General features: G+C 44.7%; 1 protein-coding gene across 6 annotated transcripts; it reads left to right on the top strand.

Annotated features, from left to right (window-relative positions):
* Window positions 1-215: 215 nt before the first annotated feature.
* Window positions 216-23,830, top strand: LOC103696232 (tRNA (guanine-N(7)-)-methyltransferase). 6 transcript variants are annotated; one of them, XM_039121213.1, is made up of 8 exons: window positions 216-552; window positions 675-728; window positions 947-1,010; window positions 2,577-2,656; window positions 2,810-2,859; window positions 2,948-3,065; window positions 3,231-3,329; window positions 23,316-23,830. In XM_039121213.1, the coding sequence occupies exons 1-8, from the start codon at window positions 322-324 to the stop codon at window positions 23,553-23,555; spliced, it is 936 nt and encodes a 311-aa protein (XP_038977141.1). In that variant the 5' UTR covers window positions 216-321; the 3' UTR covers window positions 23,556-23,830. The 6 variants fall into 6 exon arrangements, with proteins under 6 accessions (XP_038977141.1, XP_038977145.1, XP_038977143.1 ...); XM_039121217.1 differs by having other exon boundaries at window positions 935-1,010; window positions 23,312-23,830; XM_039121212.1 differs by having other exon boundaries at window positions 217-552; window positions 935-1,010.

Genomic DNA, 23,830 nt, shown 5'->3' with positions numbered 1-23,830 from the left:
TATCTAAATATTAACTCTTAATAAAAAAATATTTTAGTAAAAAAAATTCTTCTACGAACTAAGTAAGTCTGAAGTTATTTTAGCTGGAATCAAAAAAATAATCGATCGAGAAAAATAACTTTCCACCATTCGGGCCAGCTTGGTCGATTAGGAGTGAACGCCCGGGGCAGGGCTACGGCCTACGGATAATCAGACAAGTGAAAGCCCCTCCGAAAGTGTCCACATTGGACTGCACCGTCTCGGCCCATATCCCAACTCAGTCCACTCTCCAAGGCCCCTCCTTCAGAGGAGGAGACGAGGGTAGCGAACATACTCTGTTCGATGCTTGGATTCCGGTGGAGCGGTGGCGGCGGGGCATGGTGCTCCGCCGCTCCTGACGGGTTGGGCTTCCCCTCGTCCCTCCGTCGCAGCATCCCGACGCTCCTCCAACGCCCAAGCCTAACCCTCCTCAGAAGCCCCGACGGCGGCGGCGGAGGAGCGGCGAGGAGCGCCGACGTCGTGGAGCTGGAGTACGCCGATCTCAACCTCAAGGACTTGTACGGCGCCGGCCATGTCAGTGTGTCCTCCAGCTATCCTCTCCTCTCCTCTCTCCATTTTCCCTTTTGTTCCCCCGTAAATTTTCCCTCTTTCCCTTACTTTTTGAACTAAAAATTAAAGAACAAAATGAATGGCAGCTGGGTCAGGTGCGGATCCGGCAACATGTGAATCCCCTCAGCTCGGCTTTCTCCGTGAGTGATTTCTCTCCTTTTTCTCGAAATTCTCTCTCTCTCTCTCTCTCTCTCTGTGTGTGTGTGTGTGTGTGTGTGTGTGTGTGTGTGTTTCCCTTCAAGAAAACTTTTCTTTTACATCCATTTTTCATAATTTTAAGTTAATATACTTTTCCTCTTTTTCTTTTTTTAATTTTATTTTCGGCAACACACTGAGAGGAGTGCAGGCACCGGTGCAGGTTCCGGACTGGAAAGCAGTTTTTCAGGGCTCGACGCTGCCGCTCATGGTGGATATCGGCTGTGGTATGAACATGCTCAGCCAGAAATCATGAGTCAGTAATGTGTTAACTCTTTCTTCTTTGACGTGGTTATCATCCAGCAAATGGAAAGATAATTTCCAAGAAGTAGATTACGTAGAAATGACCGTTAGGGATGTGAATGTGGTGTTCTCTAATAGGCAAGTTCTAGGATACCTATGAACCGACCGCAGACATGCATTGACTGATAATATCGCATTGAATCATGATTACTGAACAACATCGGATATAAAAAGTATGAAATTCAAAAAAATCACCAGAGACATAAGACATTATTAACTAACAAAAAGAATTATTGAGATGCTCTCTTTTTTTCCCAATGCTTTGTTGCACATGAAAAAAAAGGGGCCAAGGCTATCTGAGATGGGCTTTAGGAAGCCTTGCTTTAGCTCAGCCAAGATTCTTGCATCCCACATCTGAAGGGGGAAGCCTAACCCACACAAGAACACTTGTTACTCGAGCTCTGGCCGGGGTCCCCCTCCGGAGGGAAAAAATCTCATCTTTTGTTCTGCTCTTAAGTCCCTGAACTTGTGAAGTCTCGTTTCTGTAGTGGACCAATTTGTTAACATACCATCAAGCCATTTTTTATTAACATAATGACACCGAGCCCTTATTGCAGCTGATGCTACTGAATCCGCTGCTTTATTGTTGCTTTAGCATGGAACACCGCTGAATGCAAGGAAAAATATTGCAAAGTCAGAGAGAAAGAGAGTAGGATAATGTTGTATACTATTTGTAGAGAAAAGGGGATAGTCTTGGACTATTTATGATGGTACAGTGGAGTTTACATAGAGGTAGGAGGGGACTCAAATTAGGCTGAGAAATGGGGAAAACATTTTTTTAGTTGAGTAATATTTAGTCTAACTATTATAATTCAAATCTTCATTGAGATCCAACAAACCTCAATAGCAGATTTTAGTAACTTTTTTCTGATTGTTGAATGAATAAAATTTTAGGCTTTGTGACACCATATGCAAAATACCCACAATAGGCTGCATGAGCAAAACAAGGGAGGCTTTATGTACTCGGGGACTTGGGCTTCCATAGCATTAAACAGTCAGGATTTGAAGATGAAATCATATCTTAAATACTAAGTAGAGAGGTAGCTAGTATTGGGTATGTTGGACTTAGATTTGTGGGAGGGGGAAGCAGGGGTTGGTGGATTTGGGGAGGCACAGGTTTAGGCCAATGGCAAGAAGAATGAGGGCAGTGAATTGGGGGTGCATGTAAAGACATGGCTGTTGGGGTTGGAAACAGTTGCTGAAATATTACTGGATTAGTATAGCAAATATTAGCATGCTTTTTGTAGTTGTTGGGATGGGAAAAAAGGTGCCACATTGCCTTTCATAGGGAATTGGTTTTAGGATTTTATTTTTTAAGAATAAAGTTGATCATTAAACAATTGAAGTAAAAGTAGAATTTTGTGATTGTTAATATAATTAACTATAAAAATTAAGGTATTTGGCATATGCTATAACTTTGAACTGTTGATCTATTAGAGGGGCCATGCTTGAGAGATGTAGGTTTCCTGCTAACAGATAGACATTCCCAGGCAGTGGCAGATTCCTCATTTGGCTTGCAAAAAATTTCCCTGAACCAAGAAACTATCTGGGATTGGAAATACGTCAGAAGGTACCAGATAAAAGCTTTACTTTCACTTCACAATATTTATTGGGATACGTACTGTATTTTTTTGTGTTTTATACCATTTAAGATTACATCTTTTAGCTTATTTTTTGTGATTGGATATTGCTTACTGATACTGGTATTTCTTTATTAATGCAGTTAGTTCAGCGTTCACAATTCTGGGTGAATGAGCTGGGTCTCAGAAACATGTGAGATCTTGTTGATCAAATAACTGCCTTCATGTAGGCAAATGATAATGAGCCAAGTGAAACACTTACCAATATCTTTTTTCAACAGCTACTTTATGTTTGCAAATGCCTCGGTTTCTTTTGAGCGGTTGGTGTCCAGTTATCCTGGTCCCCTAACATTAGTTTCGACATTGGTGAGCATATTCATATTAGATTCCTCATCTGAGGTTAGTTAGTAATCATCATATATTCCAAGATTACAGTTGACCTCAGGCTGTTGATTCTTTTCCGAAGTTGTGAAGTGACGAGTAATTACCGTCACAGTCTTTGTTATAGATTACTTGAACATCATATGCAAAATTAAACTCACATGGAAGCTCTGCTCATTGCAGTGTCCAGACCCCCATTTCAAGAAAAGACATCACAAAAGAAGAGTTCTGCAAAAACCCTTGGTGGATTCTATTTCAAAAAATCTGTGTATGGAGGGACAGGTATGCACTTTTAATCGTTATAGTTTCTTCGCGTTGTATAACAATCTATCAGAGAAATATCTCTATCAAGGAAAAGCAGTGCAGTAATAAAGTCATACTTCATTGGTCAAGGGTTTATTATCCTCTGTTTTCGAAGGAAAGCAGTGGATGAGTTGAACAGTGTCTTTTATGCTGGAATTTGTCATCACCTCCACTATACATCGCAAGATTAAAACAACCAGAAGGCATATCATTGCCAGTTAGTTCAAAGAAACACTACGATCAGGCAGCAGCTGCAGAAACATAGGGAATCAATTCATAGAAAATATTTCCTTTCCAGATCTATTATTGTTGGGAAACAATTTAAATTTATTGTGAACTTCTATGTCTACAACTATTGCCAAATGAACATGCAAAAGAGTTTTTGATGATATATGTTTTCACACCCCTAGACCAACATTTTGGGAATAAATTGTCAATGCTCTCATGTTAGAGCCTGTTTGGATATATAAGCAAAAATTACTAGAGATAGAGGATTGAAAAAATATAGCAATGCAGTGATGGAAAATGAGGATAGCATGGGAAATTTTTTTATCATGGTTATTTATGGTATTTTCTGTTTGATTGAGAAAAATGAAAATCATTTGCAAAAAAATTTATGTATCCCAAATTGTATAGAAACTACAATGAGTTGTAAGCTCTAATCTTAATAAAATATGAGTTATTTTACTTGTAGTCTCCCAGAAAATTAATGAGTATCATACAAAATAAAGATAGAGATCATTTTGAGTTTAGCAAATTATTTTTTCAATGGTATAATTGATGATTATGTGCGCATAGATTTGTAAATTAGCATAAGTTGCCCGTACCGGTGCCGCACTAGTATAGGCGTACCGAGTGTCGATATGGTACGGTATGCGGTACGTCAGGCGTACTGACATTGGCGTACCGATACCGGTACCCATTGGTACGGATACGGTATGTTCGGTACCGATCGGTACAGCATACCATGCCTTGATCTTTCTTTTCACTTTTCTTAGCATCACTGTTCTTTCAACTGTGATGGACCGGCCACCATTTTTCTGAAAAATAGTGAAAATGCTATAGTTTCCATTATCTTTATTGCATAACATGCTATATTTGGAGTTAAGTCTACATAATGTTGATTTTTTCACATCATAATACTACTAAATAACATAATTAAGGACATTTGAAACTGCTATAAATGGCCAGTGTATAATTATAATGGCTGTTATTTTAAACTATCATTTATGATAGAAAAATTAGAGGTATTAGAAGTAAGAGCCTTGTCTACATTATAAGAAAAATATCATATTACCATTTTAGCCTAAACTAATGGTGGTTATATCAATATAATTTTCTCGACTTTTATCACAAAATTCCATCTCATGTATCATGGGTATGAGCATATAGCTATCTAAATATCTTGCCTAATTCACAAAAAGTTCTATTAATTGCTACTACAGGAATTATTACAAGCAGCTAATAGACAAAGGAAAGTTGCTTGAAGCCCTCCAACCTGTGAATCAAATCCTCCACCATCGCATTTATCTTTCCCTTATTCAAACCCCAATTTTAAAGTTTAGTTTAGGTGATATCTCACCTCCACTTATAAATATCTCTATCCCAACACCATTGATGTCCTAACCTCCCATCTCCCTTCTCCCACAATTGATATCATGTTCGCTGCAACTTCTCTTACAATCTGAAATGCTTTGCTGATCATACTCATTATGCATGCAACTTCTTCGAGCCTTCCATGCTGCCAACCACCTTGTATCCACTACCCTCACTGCTTTCACCACTCAACCGACAGCAGCTTTTGATGCGAGCACCTCTCAAACAAAAACATGGGAATAAAAAATTGAATATTAGTTGATGTTTTATTCCCATGGAATCACACATTTATTGTGGAATTTTTCATCCATGAAAATTGCATCCAAACTCCTATGTAGGGTTTTATTCCTTTCTGGTTTGAAATTCTTATGGATTATCGAAGTCCCATCCAATACCATGAAAATAAAATATATACAAATAGGCCCTAAATGTTTGCATAAGCTATTATCGATGGTGATGCTTATCTTTCAAGGAAAGATAGGTTTGGTAAGTATAGTTTCTTCATTGAAGTCTTCATTCTCCAAATTCCTCCAATGCATAATGAGAACCACCATAAGTAATTAGGTGAAAGAGTTGGAAGCTTCCCTTTTTCAAATGCTTTTATCTTACATGCACAACATACTAACACCCAAGGTTCGCCGTACCGGATCCGGTAGGCGTACCGGTCGCCTACCGGACTGGTACGGTTCCGGTTCTGGTTCGTTCTGAAACCGACCGGTACAAACTGGCCAGCTCTTTTCCACTGGAACCGGGGAAGAAGAAGAGAAGGAGAGAGAGCGCAGGGAAGAGAGGGATGGAGGAGACCCGTGGCCGCCATCGGAGAGCCACGGAGGGGCGGCGGAGGCCGGAGAGGGGCAGGGGAACCCTTGGGGGCGAGGCGGAGGCCACGGGTCTCCTCCCTCCCTCTCTTCCCCGCTCTCTCTCTCCTTCTCTTCGTCTTCTTCATCTCCGGCACAGAACCGGCCCGTACTGGTTTTCACTGCTCCGGCGTACTGGTTACGGGCTAGACCGGTTCGAACGGCCTGTACGGGCTGGTTCGTCAGATCTCGCTAACACCCAAAAAATATTTGATAATCATAGCTTTTTAACTATCTCTATAATTTCATTGCCTATTTAGTATGGGAGCATTCAGTTTGGCATCTTGAGATGGAAAAGTAGGCCTTTCAAACGTCTTACTGTATAGTGATTTTACATGTCCCTATATCAAAATTCCATTCTCATTTTCCTGCTAGTCAACATATTCATTGTAACATTTAACTTTGCCATCTGTTGTTGCATTTAATGTCACTATTTTGCTTTGAGAAAACCTCCAGACACCATAGTATCACAACCTAGAGCGCTAGCATATTGCCTTGTGGGAAGTCTTGAGTCCAACACTATGTGGACCTGATCCCTATCAGAATGCCTTGGGTCTTGATTGGTTAGTTTATATGCTCTCACAAGATCTTTGAACCCCAGGTTTTTAAAAAAACTGGATGCCTTGCAGTAATAAGGAGGTGGGACATGGCATGGTTGTAGGGGCCTTGCAGATCTAAATTTGGGGGCTTGGCAACAGACAACCAAGACAAATATTAGGAATTCAAGCAGACTTTGAATGTATTAGAAGCAGTATATGCCTTTAGTGGAAAGTGTCTCAACTCTCCATGCCCATACGAAATGGACCCATCATGGGACATTCGTTGCGTAAGGAAGCCACATGCTTTGTTGTCCTTATATAGAAGCATGTAAAGCTATTGGTTATACGAGCAAGTCATATCTTGCAGAGGGGAATTATTTGATGCTTATCCTTGCAGATTGCTATGGACCATCTATGCATGTTTGATCTCTGTAGTGGAGCATGCAAGTGATGGGGGGCAACTGAGTAAGCTTTGGCCTGTCCAAAGTCTGTTGTGCCGGTACTAGGCACCGTACTGATTGTCCGGCGGTATGAGTCGGTACGGGCCCGTGTCATGCCGTGCCGGGCCTGTACCGATACAGCAGAGGAGGCAGGAGAGAAAGCGAACGGAAGAGAGAAAAAAGAGAGAGAAAGGGGAGAGAGGGAGGGAGAGAGGAGGCCGGTGGAGGCCAACACCTGGGCAGGAGGTGGAGGCCGCGGTCGAGTCCCTGTTTCGTTCGAAACAGGGGTCCGACCACTAAAATATTTCGCGATTTTTAAGTAAAGTCGACAAATTATTTGCCGACTTCACTTAAATATCGTGAAATTAAAAAAATATATATTTAAAAAAATTAAGTGAAGTCGGTAATGAGCTTGTGTTTGCCAACTTCACTTAAAAATCGCAAAATTTTCAAAAAAATATTTTAAAATTTTTTTAGTGAAGTCGGCAATAGGTTTACCGACTTCAACTTAAAATCTGCAAAAATAAAAGAGGCCCCCGGGCCCCTGTTTCGAATGAAATAAAGGACCAGAGGCGGAGCCCCCCTCTGTCTCCTGGCCTTGGGCCGGCCTCTCTTCCTTTCCCTCCCTCTCCCTCCCTCCCTCCCCCGCTCTCTCTCTCTCTCTCTTCTCTCTTTTCCTTCTCGTTCTTCCCTTCCGACGACGGCGTTTTGGTTTGGTTGCCGGAACCATCCCAATCCGCCGCCAGTACGGCTCGGGATGCTCCGAACCGGGCGGTTCGGGATGATTCCACCGACCATGGGCCTATTGTAATAGGTAAAATTTGCAGGTCTCGTGAGGCAATGTGGTGCTACTCGGGGATCCAAGGGAGTTGGTCAGCCATGCAGCAAGATGAGGCTATTGAGATATCAATACCAGGAGTTTAGAACAGGGTGATGATTGTAGTTGGCCAACTGTTTAGACAGCCAATGTTTGTAGGTGTCAGACAATGGGCTGTGTAGAGATGTTGCCATTTTGGTTGCTAATTACTTGATGGGCAGACTAGGTGACAAAACACTGTGCCATTACACAACATTGTGTGAATAGGCCATGAACATATGACAAAGATTTATTAGGGATGCAAGTCTGGGATTGTGTTATGAGAGCTCAGATTAGACAATGGAATCTTGGTGGGTTCAGAATTGCACAATCACCTATGGCTTCAATGAGGTGGGACATATCAGCTTTGCAATTTGAGCTTGTGATATTGGGCTTGTCAAGGAGTCTTGCACAATATTGTGGTATTGCAAGCTGTGCCTCAAGGGCTTTTGTATTTGAAGGAAGCATGGTTAGCTTGTGGATTAGTGGCACAATGGAAAAGTCATGGCATGGTGATACCTTGTTTGGAGTCGAGATGATTGGTTGTCCGGTACCCAATTTAAGGGGCCAGATGTGACAAGGAGGTGTGTGGTTGTAGTGTACTTGACTTTAGGGAGGGGCAAAAGGATGTGGTGTCAAGGAGGTGCTTGGTTGCAGAGTGCTCAACTTGAGGGAGGGACAAAAGGATGTGGTGTCAAGGAGGTTTTTGGCTGCGGAGAGCTCCTGAGAAGAGCTATTTTTCAGTAAAGAGGTGCATATATGCATTGCAATTAACTCGGTGGTCGAGTTGCTTGTGGACACTCAATGATGTTGCAGGAATTTTGATTTATAATGGTGCTAGGTAGGGATGCATGCTTGGTCATGTGGCTATAATGTGTTTATAGGGTATGATTATATTTTATCAGCAGGAATTTTCCACTTAGGGTGCTGCACCATTTTGGAATGTTCTTGGAAACTTGTCCCCACATACGCTTCCTTATTCAAAAAGTTTTCAAGAGACCCAGTTCCCTGCATCCACTCTTGAATTTGCTCCCACATGCACCCTCTTCTAGTAACTAGGAACTACATGGAGGACTCGAGAGGAAAAGCACCTCAACCCAAGACAAGCAGCTCCAACGAATGATGCAGTAGATATATGGTGTGGATGACAAACTCATAATCCTCGAACCCCTAACCACTCCACCCAAATTGACGATGTCGAATCTTCTACTGTTCCCTAAGCCTCCTCTCCTTCATACAAAGTTGCTTGAGCTATTGGGCATAACATTTTCTCACATAAATGCCTTATGCAACCCCAGAAATAAATAAGTTTTTTCTTTCATTTTGGTTGTTTATCATCCTCTCAGTAACTGCATCCTAGTTGTATCACTTAAGAAAGTTCCTAATGTTATCTCTTTTGCATTTTCACTACTCCAGAAATGATAAGCGTCGCATTTCTCCAAATGCCTTTTCCTATCTAGAACCAATAATGGAATCCTTCTTGCAGTTGACTTCAGTCCTTTTTGTCCTTCCAAAACCAGATGTCATATCTTGATCGTTTCCAATTGATCCAAGTTATCCTCACATAACATCCGTGTTTTCATTGGCAGATTGTACATGGGATAGTACAGGCAACACCAAAATTACATAAAAGCCTCAAAGCTTAAATATTTCCTTGCTTTGTCAAAGATTCAATAGAAATATTTAAAACAGAAGTTAGAGAATAGAGACACAATATCATCTTCTTGCTGATATTCTATCCAATCATCAAAAGTATCCTCTCTATGGAACATTAAAAGGACAAAGCATTTGGCCATGTGATGGAGGACCACTGCAGGGAGAATAGAGAAGGAAGAGGAAGGAGAAAAGAGGAGGAAGAAGAAGAAGAGAAGAGGAAGGAGGAGAAAAGGATGCCAATTTTTATTCAATACTTCAATCTCTAATTTATGAGAGGGATGGTTTTTATATAGGCCTTACATCAGGTCGAACAATTGATGACATACCAAATTGGACCCTCAATCAGTTGACTAAGTCAAATGATTGATTACATACCAAAATCGATTCAATCACTTGACCCAATTACATAACTTAACAGCTAACCCAATTGACTTGTCTAATAACAAATAACTGACCAAATTGACTCGATTAAACGAAAGCAAAATGCAGAAAACAAAATGACTCAATCTAGTGGCTCAAGATCATCTTCCAGCCACAATAATGCCAATCCCTAGTGCGAATGTGAACGAGTGCTTCTGATGTCCCCATCAACTCCTCCTGGTTGGGAAAAATTCGACCCCGTCGAGTGCATGTTTGGACGGCTGTCGTACTGCTCCAGAAGGTCATGGTCAAGGCGCTGCAACTCGGCTCTGAAAATTTATGTCACGTCAGACTCTGGTCGACTTTTCTACCGAACAAGGTAACATTGGTATCCACCGTTTCTGGTTGACATAACCTGCTCATCCAATATATGTTCTAGTTGTTCTGCATGCATGAAATTTTGGAGGTGGCAGCTCAATAGCAGGTAATAGGTCAGGGTGATCAACAAAGGCAGGTGTGTCAACAAAGGGGTCAGAAAGAATAATTGTTGTCTTTTTGTAGGGGACTAAATCTTCAATATTAAATGTCGCACTAATCCCATAGTCATTAGAAAGATTCACAACATATGCATTCGAACTAATTTTTTTTAGAATTTTGAATGGTCTCGCACTACGTGCTTGCAATTTTTGAACGTTTCCGAAGAAAGTCGTTCATGCCTAAGTCTTACCATGGCATAATCTCCTACATTTAGCTTTTGGTAACGTCTGTGCAAATCAGCAAGGGATTTATATTTTAAGTTATTAGAGTGAATGCATTTGTTGATTTCTTGATGCAATGAATGCAGGTGCGATGCAAATGACCGGACAGACTCAGACATTCTATGCTGATGAGACATGGAGATCAGGTCTATGGGCACCTAGGTTTGTAACCATGCACCACTTCGAATGGGCTCATGCCTATGGACTTATTGACTGAACTATTATATGCAAACTCAGCTGTCGGTAATACTAAATTTTAGGTTCTAGCATGTTCACCTATCAGACATCTTAATAGGTTTCCAAAGCTACGGTTGGCAACTTCAGTTTGACCATCGGTCTGAGGATAATATGCAGAGAAAAATTTCAGTTTGGTGCCCATCATGTGCTAAAGAGTTTTTAAAAAGTAATCATGAGTTTAACATTCCTATCGGATACAATAGATTTGGGTAGGCCATGGAGTCTAACGACTTCGTCAAAATAGAGTTTGGCAATTCTAGAGATATCGGAAGTCTTAGAATAGGAAATAAAATGAGCTATCTTTGAAAATTGATCCACAACTACAAAAATGAAATCATGCTTGGTAGAGTACGTGGAAGCCCTAACACGAAATCCATACTAACATCTTGTCATGGACACTCGGGAACATGTAGTAGAGTGTACAGACCAGTATTCTGTTTGCGTTGCTTAGCTAGATGACAGGTGCGACACTAGCTGATAATTTTGGCCACGTCTCTTGAGACTTGGCCAGAAGAAGTGCCTTTCCACCATTTCGATAGTTGTTTTTCCCAAAATGTCCAGACAGTCCTCCAGCGTGTATTTTCCATACTAAGAAATCTTTCAATGAGGTTCGGAGAATACACAATCGGTCAGAGTGAAAGAGAATCATTTTGCAGAAAAAAATCATTTTGTTCTCTTTCTACTCCGTCTCGCAGGGTCAGGTATATTTTACTAAAGTCAAGATAAGTGGTATATTGCTCCCTGATTCTCTCAAAATCAATCACTTCAATGCTCATCATGGATAGGAGGAAGATCCGTCGACTAAACATGTCAGCAGTTTTGTTCGCAACCTCAGCTTTATGCTTCAAGACAAATGTGTAAGCTTGGAGAAACTCGACCCATCGGCCATGTCTATGGTATTCAGCTTCTTTTGTGAGTTGAGATATTTTAAAGCCTCATGGTCTGAATATAAGACAAACTCTTGTGGTAGCAAATAGTGTCGCCAATGTCGTAAAGCTTGCACTACCGCATAGAATTCTTTGTCATAGGTAGAGTAGCGTAAACTACCGTCATTTAATTTTTTACTGAATAATGCGACGGGGTGACCTTCTTGACTTAATACACCACCTATGCCAACTCCAGAGGCATTACATGCGACCTCAAATACTTTCGTGAAATAGGGGAGGCGCAAAACAGGAGCTTCGGTCATTCTTTTCTTAATTTTGTGAAATGCTTGGGACGCCGATTTTGTCCAGATAAAGTCTCCTTTCTTCATGCAATCCATAATGGGAGACATTATTGAACTAAAATTCCTAATGAGGCAGTGGTAGAAAGTGGCCAAACTATGAAAACTACGTACTTCTGCTAGAGATTTGGGCTCGGGCCAATGTTCGCAGGATCAACAGAGACACCTTTAGAAGACACTATGAACCCTAAGAAAGTGACATGATCGGTTAGGAAGGCATACTTCCTGGGGTTTGCAAAGAAGCTTTCTCTTCTAAGGACATCGCAGACTTGCCTTAAGTTTGTGAGATGGAGCTCTTGAGTTCGACTATATATGAGGATGTCATCAAAGTACACAACGACAAATTTATTCAGAAAAGGTCTAAGGATCTGAGTCATCATCTTCATAAAAGTACTAGGAGCGTTTGTTAACCCGATCGACATGACTAACCATTCATAGAGTCCATCTTTTGTTTTGAAAGCAGTCTTCCATTCATCTCCAGGACGAATTCGAATCTAGTGGTATCTACTCTTCAAATCGATCTTGGAAAATACTGTGGCACCAGAGAGAGTGTAAGAGGTCGTCCAGCCTAGGGATGGGAAAGCGATACTTAACCATGATTTTATTGATGGCGCGGCTATCCTTGCACATCCTCCAAAAACCATCTTTTTTAGGGGTGAGGATTGCAGGTATAGCGCGGGGGCTTAGGCTCTCACGAACATATCCTCTTGCGAGGAGTTCGTCCACTTGATGTTTTAGCTCAGCATGTTCATTTGGGTTGAGCCTATGATATGGAAGGTTGGGCAGAGATGCTCTCGGAACTAAAGCAATTGTGTGCTGGATATTACGCATCAGGGGAAGTGTATCTGGAAGATCATTAGGGAGCACATAATGAAACTCCTCCAGAAGGGGAACTACGGCGGCGGGGTGCTCAAAACTGGACTCCACACTGATAACTCAAGCCACAAGTGCAAATATGGGTGATCGGCTCTCGATATCTTTCACTACCTCTTTCGAAGTAATGATGTGAAGTGGCTCATTTTTGTGTAGATCAGCACTCTTCTTTTCAGGAGTGAGCACTCTAGGAGGCATTAGGTTCAGGCTAATTTTTCGATCCTGAAAAATGAAACTATACGAGTTCTAAGTGTGACGTCCATATCGTATAGCCAAGTTCTTCCTAAGATGACCTGACCTGCATCCATCGGAATGCAGTCGCACCAAATTTCGTCCTTAGATGATAAGAATTGAATTGGGACGAGGCATCTTTCCAATACAGAGATAGATGTGTTATCTACCCATGCTACTTTATACGGGTGGGGGTGATGGGTGGACTTCAGACCGAGGTGGGAGACAACTCCTAAGCAATGGTGTTGATGCAACTCTCGCTATCAAAAAGAATTTTACAATTTTTTTCATTGATCTTAATAAAAGTGTAGAATAGGAAGGTCCTACGCCAATCTTGTTCGGTCTTTATTTGGGCAAGGATACACCTAACCACATGAAGCCTAGGATTTTGGTTACTTGGATCGGTGAGCTCTTTTTGTGGTTCAGTCTGGACAAATTCTAATCCGGCTTGTTCGTTTCCAAAGTCGTCTATATAATCTTTGATGTTTGGCTCATAGACTTCTTCGACATAGTCTCTTGGGCTCCAGTTTCTGGTTCAGTAATCATGTAGGTCTTGGCATTACATTGGGATGCTATGTGGCTGAACTTTTGGCACCGGAAATATTGGGTTTGGCTTCGAGAAGGAGGGTTGGGACCTAATAGTCATTTTTTCTTATCATTTGAAGGGTTCGGGACAGGCATCGGGGATGCCCTAGCCGGTGCTTCGATAGAGTCGGTCTGATTAGGAGGATTGGGAAGCAACCTGGGTTGTGGGAGGTAATTTTGGGTAGGTCGAGCTCCTGAGGCCATTGGTCGATGGTCGATACGCCTCATCACTGGTGGCCGTAAGAAACTATCCACATCTTGAGCCAACTGGTATGCTTGGCTAAGAGTTGTAATCTCTAGTAGAATGAGCTCTTTCTGGATCTCCTCACGGAGTCTAGCCCGAAACCTAGAAAGAGTGACAATCTCTTCTTCTACTACACTGCATCTTTGTGAAACTCCTCAAATCATGCAATGTAATCAGCTACACTTAATGTTCCTTGAGTCAGTTTCTGTCACCTATCCATAAGGCGTTGTCGGTAAGAAAATGACAGATACTTTTCATTCAGTTTCTCTTTCATATCCTCCCATGTGGTAATACGAGGAAGCTTTGGGTCTCACGCATATGTTCAATATTATACTAGTACCAATGAGCTTGCCCAATAAGCTTCATCTTGGCAAATCGTATCTTTCTATCATCGGACATCTCATACCACTCAAAGTAGTTGTCCATGCTTGCTGTCCAATCGAGATACATGCTTGGTTCAAGTTGACCGGCAAAAGTAGGGGCCTCAACTCTAACAGTACGGAGTAGCCTCTCATCGAGTTCGCGTTGGTAATCAGGAGGTGGTTGGTTCCTAGGAGGATGGGGATGGACTACGGGTGGTGCGGCTAAACCAAATTCAGGAAGTTGGGCAGCGACGGAGGTCGGTGGTTCTGGGGTCCTAATGTTTCGCATGAGCTCACGGACCTCTTGTTTGAATTCTTCATTTTCAGCTCGAATGGCAGCGAACTGTTCAATGAGAAACTTCAGAGTGTCGAAGTCCATGGTAGTTAAAGTGACCTTAGGTTGAGTGACTTGGTACTCTTTACCGCTACTGGTCGGCATGCAACGAAGTCCGAGATATGCAATGTCAACAATGAAACCCTAGCGATGCGGGACAACCTACTTAAGCAACCTACTATGATTTCAGAGATCAGCAAGCTTTCACAAATGTAACTTATAATTTAAATGTTGTTGATTTTACTTCAGTTATTTTGAAGTTAAAGTACGAGATTAATCAATGTAAGAAATTAGGTTACAATCAAGTTTTACGGTTGTTCTGATCCTAAAGTAAGTTAGTCGTTAAACGTTGAGAAACGTCCTATTGCTAGGATGTGCTAATTTAATAAACAAAGATTTAGTTATTAATAGGACGGGTTCGAAAGTGAGAGATTCAATGTTCTGAATTTTGACAAGAATGTGAGTTTGCAAAAATATGACAATCATGCAAGAGAACTAGAATATAATTAAATGAACAAGCCCAAGAAAAGTAGAAATCGATCACCTGTCGTGAAGCAGACAACTAGAATCGCTTGCTCGTGGCTTCTCAAGCAGTGGAGACGACGACGGACGGCGCGCAGTAACTCAGTTGCTGAATCTGACTGCTGCACGGTTGAAATGGGCGCCAAGGGGATGCTACTGTGGGCCTGTGGTTGTACGGTGTGAGCCTGATCAGTCTGCGGGCCTGTGGTTGCAGTTGGGCCTGGCAAAGGGGAAAGGAGGTCGTGTGGGCCTGCGAAGGAGGGGGGGTGGAGTGCGTTCGCGGGCCTGCAAGGCCTGAAGGGCCTGCGGGTCGAGTGGTGCTGGTGGGCCGCAGGCTTGGGATGAAGTGGTTGGGCCTGTTTGGGCCCGCTCGGTGATTGAGAGAAGGGAGGAATAGACCCTGAAGGGGGGGAAGGATCGGGAAGGGGGAGTTTGCAAGGGTTGTGAGGGAGGGAGAGTTGTAGTTCGGTGGCGTTGGATAGGTGTGAATGGGGGGGGGGATAACCGAGGGAGAGAGGTGGGGAGATGGTGGTGCTCAATGGGAGGGGAAGCGGTGGCGGCGGTAAGGGGGAGGGGACGGAACGCGATGGGGTGGTGGTGTCGGCTGATGGGCGGAAGGAAGAAGGGAGCAGAGCGGAGGAGCACTGCGGATGGAGACGCGGCGGCCGACAGTGAAGGGAAGCTTGGTGCGGCGGGGACGGTGGCTCGCGGTGGCACGGCCGGAGGAGGTGGCGATCGGCAGAGAGACTCGGAGGAGGCGGCGCTCGGAGCCGGAGGAGGAGATGGCGCTCGGGTGGTCTGTCGGTGGTGGCTCGGCCGGTGACACTCCAGCGACGACGAAGAACCGAGGCGAACGCGGCGGGGGCCTCGACGGCGCGGCGACGACGGCGGCCGGGTGGGGGGCAGTCGCGGAGAAGATGAACATGTAAGTGGTTTTTTTTTTAACAGCACATGTGGTCACCTGCGATTTTTTTGTGGATGGCATGTACGGTCACGTGCGGATTTTTTTTTTAACAACTCGAATCCGGTTGGATTTGGGTTGTCGGGCGTGACTCGCTTCAATAACCCGTTGCGGATCCGCACGTGCAGGTCATATGACACTTTCTTTTTTTTTTTTGAAGCAGAGCCGGGTTAACAGGTTAGGAACTTACCCATTAGTGCTAATCTCCTTCAACCTCCTGACGGTTGCAGGAGGTTGCGCCGATCTTCACGGCGCTGGCTGTGGGCGGGACCCTGTGGCTTGCGGCGACGGTCGGCGGCCGGTCACAGGGTCCGGCCGGGTAGAGCGCGGCGGAAGAAAAAGTGGCAGGCGGCGGTGCAGCATTGCGGATGGCCGCAGAGGAGATGGTCGTGGGCTTGACGGCAGAAGGAGGAACCGTCGAAAGGGGCTTTCCGCTCTATTTTTCTGGTGAAGTCGAGAGAAAGAAAAGAGAACAGGGAGCTTAGACTTTCCTTTCTCTTTGCAGTGCGCTGACGGCGAGGCGGCGCTGCGTGGCGGAGGTGGTGGTGGCCACGGGCGCGGTGACGGGTGGAAGGGAATCTAGTAAGGGGGTTTTCCCCTTTGGACACCAGATGAGGGGTTTTCCCCTCTGTTCCTTTGAGTGAGGTCCGAGAGAGAGGAGAGAGAAAAGGGAAATAAACTTTCTCGGTCCCTTTGCAACGCGCGCTGTGTGACGATGATAAGACCCAGCTCTCCTTCACGTCCCAGATCAAGGAAAGAAGAAGTCGCAAAGAAAAGAAAGGAAGGGATCTTTATTTTAATAGGCTTCGAAAGGTAAGAAAGCGAGGTACAAGCTCTACTTTTCTGGGTGAGAGCAACCCGATGCATGCAAATATAAAACACTCTACTTCGGGCGAGAGTAACCCCCAATGCAAACTAAGAGACAAGAGATAATACCACACCCCCCCAGCTACCCTCTCACCCCCTCATTTATTTCCCATGGGTGACCTCTTGATAACTGACGTGCGGAAAAGCCGGATGTCATTTCGGAGGACTGTTTCTTACTTTCGACGTTGTAGCCTCGTGCATGGCGTTCGTTCCCTCCTTCTCCTTCGCACCCGAACTGCAAGTGGCTGACCTCTTCTTTTCCTTTACCAGACTCCCTGCGACTCCGGCGTCTTCGTGGGGAACGTGATCGATGGTCGCGGGATAACGTGGGTTCGGCCTCCGAACTCGTCGAGGTCTGTCGATCCCATCATCCCTCCCCCCTTCAGCCAAAGCCTTGTCCTCAAGGTTGGTTCTTGGGTACTGTTGCTTCAATTGTTTATATTCTTCCCAGGTAGCGTCTTCCCTCGGTAATGATCGCCATTGAACGAGAACTTCTTCGATGATCTTCCCTCCCTTTTTTACCCATCGATAGTCCCTGATGGTGGCTGGTTCCAGTGCGAATTGTCCGTCCTCTTGGATGAGTGGAGACCCTGAACAAGGAACTTGTCCCTCTCCTAGCTTCCGTTTGAGAAGCGATACGTGAAATACCGGGTGAACTCTTGCATCCTCTGGTAATGCTAGCCTATAAGCGACTGGCCCGACGCGCTGAATAATGCGATAGGGTCCGAAATATTTCTGAGCAAGCTTCTGGTGCACTCGTCGGAAGATCGTCTGTTGCCGATATGGTGGAAGCTTTAAAAACACCCATTCCCCTACTACAAAAGTAACTTCCCTTCTGTTCTTGTCTGCTTGTTGCTTCATTCGTCCTTGAGCCTTCTCCAAGTTGCCTTTTAACTCCTTCATCAGTTGGTTCCGGTTAGCCAAAGTTCTATCAACTTCATCCACCGCTGTGAGCCCTTCCATGTACCGAACGATTGTTGGTGGGGCTCGTCCATACAATGCCTGAAAAGGTGTCATTCCGGCAGTGGAATGGAACGTAGTGTTATACCAGTACTCTGCCCAAGCCAAATTTTGCTCCCACGTCTTCGGAAACTGACTGCACAAACACCTAAGGTATTGTTCGACACATCTGTTAACCACCTCGGTTTGGCCGTCGGATTGAGGGTGGTACGCAGAGCTCATGCGAAGAGTGGTGCCTTGAAGCTTGAAGAATTCGTGCCAAAAATGACTTACGAATATCGGGTCTCGGTCGCTGACAATCGACCTTGGCATCCCATGCAGTCGGGCCATTTGGTTGACGAAGAGTGCTGCTACTTCTCTTGCAGTGTATGGATGGGATATGGCCAAGAAATGGGCATATTTGGTGAGCCGGTCGACGATGACCAGGATGACGTTCTTCCCTTTAGACCATGGTAATCCTTCAATGAAATCCATGGAAATGTCCTCCCACACCTGGGTCGGCACCGGCAATGGTTGGAGTAGCCCGGCCGGGACTTGAGTCTCATATTTATGCTGTTGGCAGACCACGCACTCGGCTACAAATTTTTGGATATCTTTCTTCATCGACTCCCAGTAAAAAGCCTGAGAAATCCGTTTGTAGGTCCTTAGCGTTCCTGAGTGTCCTCCAATTTTTGTATTATGGAATTCCTCCATCAACCTCACTCCCAACGGCGAACTGGGAGGGATCAAGACCCGATCTTTATAATATAGAATTCCCCCTCTGAACTGATAGTTCTTCATGCGGTCGGGTGTAGCTTCGAGTTGTTGAATTTTTTGCTGCAAATAGTGATCTTCCTGATTAGCAGTCCTTATCTCCTCCCAGATGTCGAATACGGGGCGACTGAGAGCATGAAGTGCAATCTCTTCGGGTAGTCGGGATAAAGCATCGGCAGCTGAATTATCCTTCCCCGGTTTGTACACTATTTCGTACTCGTATCCCAGCAGTTTGGTGACCCATTTCTGTTGCTCCGGTGTGCTCACTCGCTGCTCTAGGAAATGCCGTAGACTCTTCTGGTCGGTTCTTATCTGAAACTTCCTTCCCAGCAAGTAGGGCCGCCACATCCGCACCGCTTCCATTATGGCCAACATCTCTTTAGCATAAGTCGACCATCCTTTCTTTGTTACACCCAATGCCTTACTCATATAAGCAACTGGTTTTCCTCCTTGTGTTAGCACAGCGCCAATGCCTTTGTCTGAAGCATCTGTTTCAACCACGAAGGTCTCTGAGAAGTTAGGAATGGCAAGCACAGGGGTGGTCATCATTGCTTGCTTAAGAAGATGGAATGCTTGCTCAGCCTGAAGATTCCATTGAAACTGCCCTTTTCTTAGCAATGTCGTCAAGGGTGCCGCGATGACTCCATAGCTCTTAACGAATTTTCGGTAGTATCCAGTTAACCCCAGAAATCCCCTTAGTTCTGTCACGGTAGTGGGTCGCGGCCATTCCTTCATGGCTTGTATCTTGGTGGTATCAACCTGTACCCCAGCAGCGGATATAATATGACCAAGATACTCCACTTGTTGTTGTCCAAAGAGGCATTTTGAGGGTTGTAAATAGAAGCAATGGTCAGCCAAAATCCTTAGTGTGGTGCGGAGATGGGATATGTGAAGCTCCCAAGTAGCGCTGTATACCAGAATGTCATCAAAGAAGACCAAGATGAACTTACGCAGGTAACTCCTGAAGATGGAATTCATGGCTGCCTGAAATGTTGATGGGGCGTTACATAGTCCAAAGGGCATCACCAAATACTCAAAATGTCCGTGGTGTGTGCGGAAAGCCGTTTTATGAACATCATCTGGATGAACTCTGAGTTGGTGGTATCCGGCCTTAAGATCCAGCTTAGAGAAATAGCAAGCTCCGTGCAATTCATCCAACATATCATCGACAGTGGGGATCGGAAACCTGTCTTTAATGGTGACCGCGTTGAGAGCTCTATAATCTGTGCAAAATCTCCATGTGCCGTCTTTTTTCTTTACCAACAAGACAGGAGAGGAGAAAGGACTCTGACTCTCCTTGATAATCCCGGCCTCTAGCATCTCAGTTACTTGGCGCTCGATTTCATTCTTCTGGTAATATGCATATCTATAGGGCCGAACGTTGATTGCCGAGGTTCCCTCTTGCAGAGGAATCCGATGGACATAAGGTCGCTCTGGAGGTAATCCTCTGGGTGCCTCAAAAAGTGGAGAGTACCCCTTTATCAACTGCTGGAGGTCGGTGGGCCATTCCTTTTGCACTGTCGTTGGTTGATGCTCTTCGGCGCCTCGGATCATGATCGCAAAGAGTTGGCTACTCCCCTTGATCTCCTTCTGTATTTCTCGGAAGTCTACAGCTCGGGTAGGTCTCGCCAGTTGCCCGGAGAGCCCACACGCTTGGTCGTTCCACCAGAATTTCATGGTCATGTGCTTCCAGTCGCAGAGCACAGGTCCAAGTTTCTCCAGCCACTGTATGCCTAGAACGGCATCCAACCCCACCAGCGCCAGTGTATAGAAGTCTACCAGGAATCGCTCCAGCTCCACCGACCGGAATATCTCCTGGCATTGTAGGACCTCTCCGTTAGCTACTCGGACTCCAAACTTGTCGGTGGCGTCTATGGGCAGCTGAAGTAATTTGGCAACACGGCCACTCACGAAGTTGTGGGTGGATCCGCTGTCAATCAAGACTGTCAAAGGATGCCCTTGGATGCATGCCACCACCCGCATCGTCCGCGGCCCATTCCATCCCGAGAGAGCATGGAGAGAAATCACCGGTTGCGCCTCTTCTCCGGTCGTATTTTCGTCGTAGTGCTCGATGTCGCCGTCCTTAGATCCTTCTGCATCTTCCAAGCGATCGGCTTCGATTAAATAAGCCTAAGGGGTCTTGCACCGGTGTCCTGGGGAGAACTTCTCATTGCATTTAAAACAAAGCCCACGTTCCCGGCGCTGTTGCATCTCCTCCCAGGTGATGCGTCGGATCGGTGTCGGAGCCTGCAGCCGCGGTGCAGTTGTGGGTGGGCCCTTGGTTACTCGGGATGCCACGCCACGGAATGCCTTCCGCTTCTGCTCCAGCCTCTCCTCCCGCATCCGGGCTATCGTGACTGCTTCGCGCAAGGAGTGAGGTCTCCGCATTCACACCTCCTTTGCGATCTCTCCTTGAGTCCTCCGACGAACGTGCCAATGAGTGCGTCTGGCGGCCATCCCCGGACTCGGTTAGCTAGTTTTTCGAACTCCTGTTGATACTCCCGCACAGTTCCATGTTGCTGAATTCGGGATAGCTTCTCGTTGAAGTTAATATACTCGTTGGGTCCGAAACGGGCCAGAAGTTCCCGTTCGAACACCCTCCAGGTGATTACAACTCCCTCATCCTGGGACATTCGCCGTAACCACTGCCACCAGTGGTTGGCTTCCTCGTCCAAGTAGAATGAAGCGGTGATTACCCACCGGTTAGCGGGTACTCCTTGGCCATCGAAGAACTGCTCAGCTCGATCGAGCCAAACAATCGGGTCATTACCAGTAAACCGTGGGAAGTCCATTCTGGGATGGCGTTGGACCCCCACGATGTCCTCCGTTCGCCCAAGGGCTCCTTCTCGTGGTGATGGTGGTAGTGATGCCGTTGGTTCAAACGGCGGAGGGGACTGCACTGTAATTTGGAGGTGTCGGATAGCCTCCAGGACCTCAGTGAGACGCACCTCCATCCGTGCTTCTAAGCCGTGCAGCTCTTCTTGCATGGTGTTCACGTCGACTTCCAGACGCTCGATCCTTTCTTTATTTGACATAACCGGCTCTGATACCAGTTGATAAGACCCAGCTCTCCTTCACGTCCCAGATCAAGGAAAGAAGAAGTCGCAAAGAAAAGAAAGGAAGGGATCTTTATTTTAATAGGCTTCGAAAGGTAAGAAAGCGAGGTACAAGCTCTACTTTTCTGGGTGAGAGCAACCCGATGCATGCAAATATAAAACACTCTACTTCGGGCGAGAGTAACCCCCAATGCAAACTAAGAGACAAGAGATAATACCACACCCCCCCAGCTACCCTCTCACCCCCTCATTTATTTCCCATGGGTGACCTCTTGATAACTGACGTGCGGAAAAGCCGGATGTCATTTCGGAGGATTGTTTCTTACTTCCGACGTTGTAGCCTCGTGCATGGCGTTCGTTCCCTCCTTCTCCTTCGCACCCGAACTGCAAGTGGCTGACCTCTTCTTTTCCTTTACCAGACTCCCTGCGACTCCGGCGTCTTCGTGGGGAACGTGATCGATGGTCGCGAGATAACGTGGGTTCGGCCTCCGAACTCGTCGAGGTCTGTCGATCCCATCAGACGACTCTCAACGCAGTCCAGAGTCCGTGGTGCGATGCTTCTAGCAAGAATCTTGTGCGGTAGGCGGAAAAAAAGAATCGGAGGTGGTCCGTCCATACATCGGATCCAGGGCTTTGGCAACAGAGGCAAAGCCATGGCTCTGATACCAAGCTGATGGAGGACCACTGCAGGAAGAATAGAGAAGGAAGAGGAAGGAGAAAAGAGGAGGAGGAGGAAGAAGAAGAGAAGAGGAAGGAGGAGAAAAGGAGGCCAATTTTTATTCAATTCTTCAATACCTAATTCATGAGAGGGGTGGTTTTTATATAGGCCTTACATCAGGTCAAACAATTGACGACATATCAAAATTGGATCCTCAATCAGTTGACTAAGTCAATTGATTGATCACATACCAAAATCGATCCAATCACTTGACCCAATTACATAACTTAACAGCTAACCCAATTGACTTGTCTAGTAACAAATAATTGACTAAATTGACTCAATTAAATAAAAGCAAAATGCAGAAAACAAAATGACTCAATCTGGTGGCTCAAGATTATCTCCCAGCCCCAATGATGCCAATTCCTGGTGTGAACGCGAACGAGTGGTTCTGATGTCCCTATCACCATGACAATATATATTCAGTCAATCCATTTGTTTCCAAAACCCATCCAGCATAACAAATTATTATCATTATTGCCTCGACATTGTTCCTTTGTTAAGTTTTGCTGAGCAAAAACATTTATGATAAAAAAAATTTAATTATAGTTATGCATGTGATTTATTTTGTGAAATTGTAAAAGAGCTATGCTAGAATATAAAAGAACAGGATTATTAGTATTTTCTAGAGAGCATTATTTCTACATCTAGTTAGTCTAAGGCCCCAAACATTATTCCAGCAAATTTTTGCTAGCATATTAATAGCTATAAAGGGGCATATGGCATTGAGACAATGACACTTCATCCTCCAGCATCTCATTGAAAGCAGTATAGTATTCGTATCCTGAAGTCTATGCATTCTTTTCCCCTGTTTTTGCTTTGTGGTGTTTGGGCACATAAGTGTTGCTATTGCTAAAATTATGCCTTTGGTCTTCTTCTCGTTTTTATCCTTTTTTTCCTGTTTTTACTTCATGATCTTTGGGCACATAAATTGTCAGTGTGCTGCTAAGCCCACTTTGATTTTGATGTAGCCAGGTCTTTCTGCAATCAGATGTGCTTGAAGTTGCCCTTGACATGAGGAATCAGTTTGATGCTCGCTTGGATGAGTTTGAGCATATTGACACTATTGACCCGAATTTTTTATGCGACACTCAAGGATGGCTCTTGCACAATCCAATGGGCATACGGACTGAGAGAGAAATACATGCTGAGCTTGAAGGGGCAAAAATATTCAGACGGATGTATCAAAAACGAAATCGTCGTCTTTCTGGATAATCATTCAGACTTATTAGTTACAGTAGGCACATCAGAGATCACCACCCGTTCCTTCTCTCTCTGAGAACCCATCTCTAACTTGTTTGTGGTTGAAGCTTGCCACCATTTTTCTTGTTGCCTCCGTTGGTGTTGGTTCTGTTTTTCGGTTATTTTAGTGCCTATCTTTTTATTTTGATATATCATTCAGGGTGCCAAATTGTTCAACACTGTGCAGTTTGCATATTTTTTTATATGATCATCATCTAACTGAAAGTTAAGCTTTAATTTTTGATAGA

The sequence above is a fragment of the Phoenix dactylifera genome, unplaced genomic scaffold, assembly GCF_009389715.1.
Source record: "Phoenix dactylifera cultivar Barhee BC4 unplaced genomic scaffold, palm_55x_up_171113_PBpolish2nd_filt_p 001013F, whole genome shotgun sequence".
In the NCBI taxonomy this organism is placed as follows: Eukaryota; Viridiplantae; Streptophyta; class Magnoliopsida; order Arecales; family Arecaceae; genus Phoenix; species Phoenix dactylifera.
This window is presented reverse-complemented; position numbering and strand designations above follow the sequence as displayed.

Excerpts from the sequence above, each read along its gene's own strand:
- LOC103696232 (XM_039121212.1), top strand. The coding sequence starts at position 322 with ATGCTTGGATTCCGGTGGAGCGGTGGCGGCGGGGCATGGTGCTCCGCC. Across the intron at positions 553-674 it reads ACTTGTACGGCGCCGGCCAT|CTGGGTCAGGTGCGGATCCG; the intron begins GTCAGTGTGTCC and ends AATGAATGGCAG. Across the intron at positions 3,066-3,230 it reads TATTAGATTCCTCATCTGAG|TGTCCAGACCCCCATTTCAA; the intron begins GTTAGTTAGTAA and ends TGCTCATTGCAG.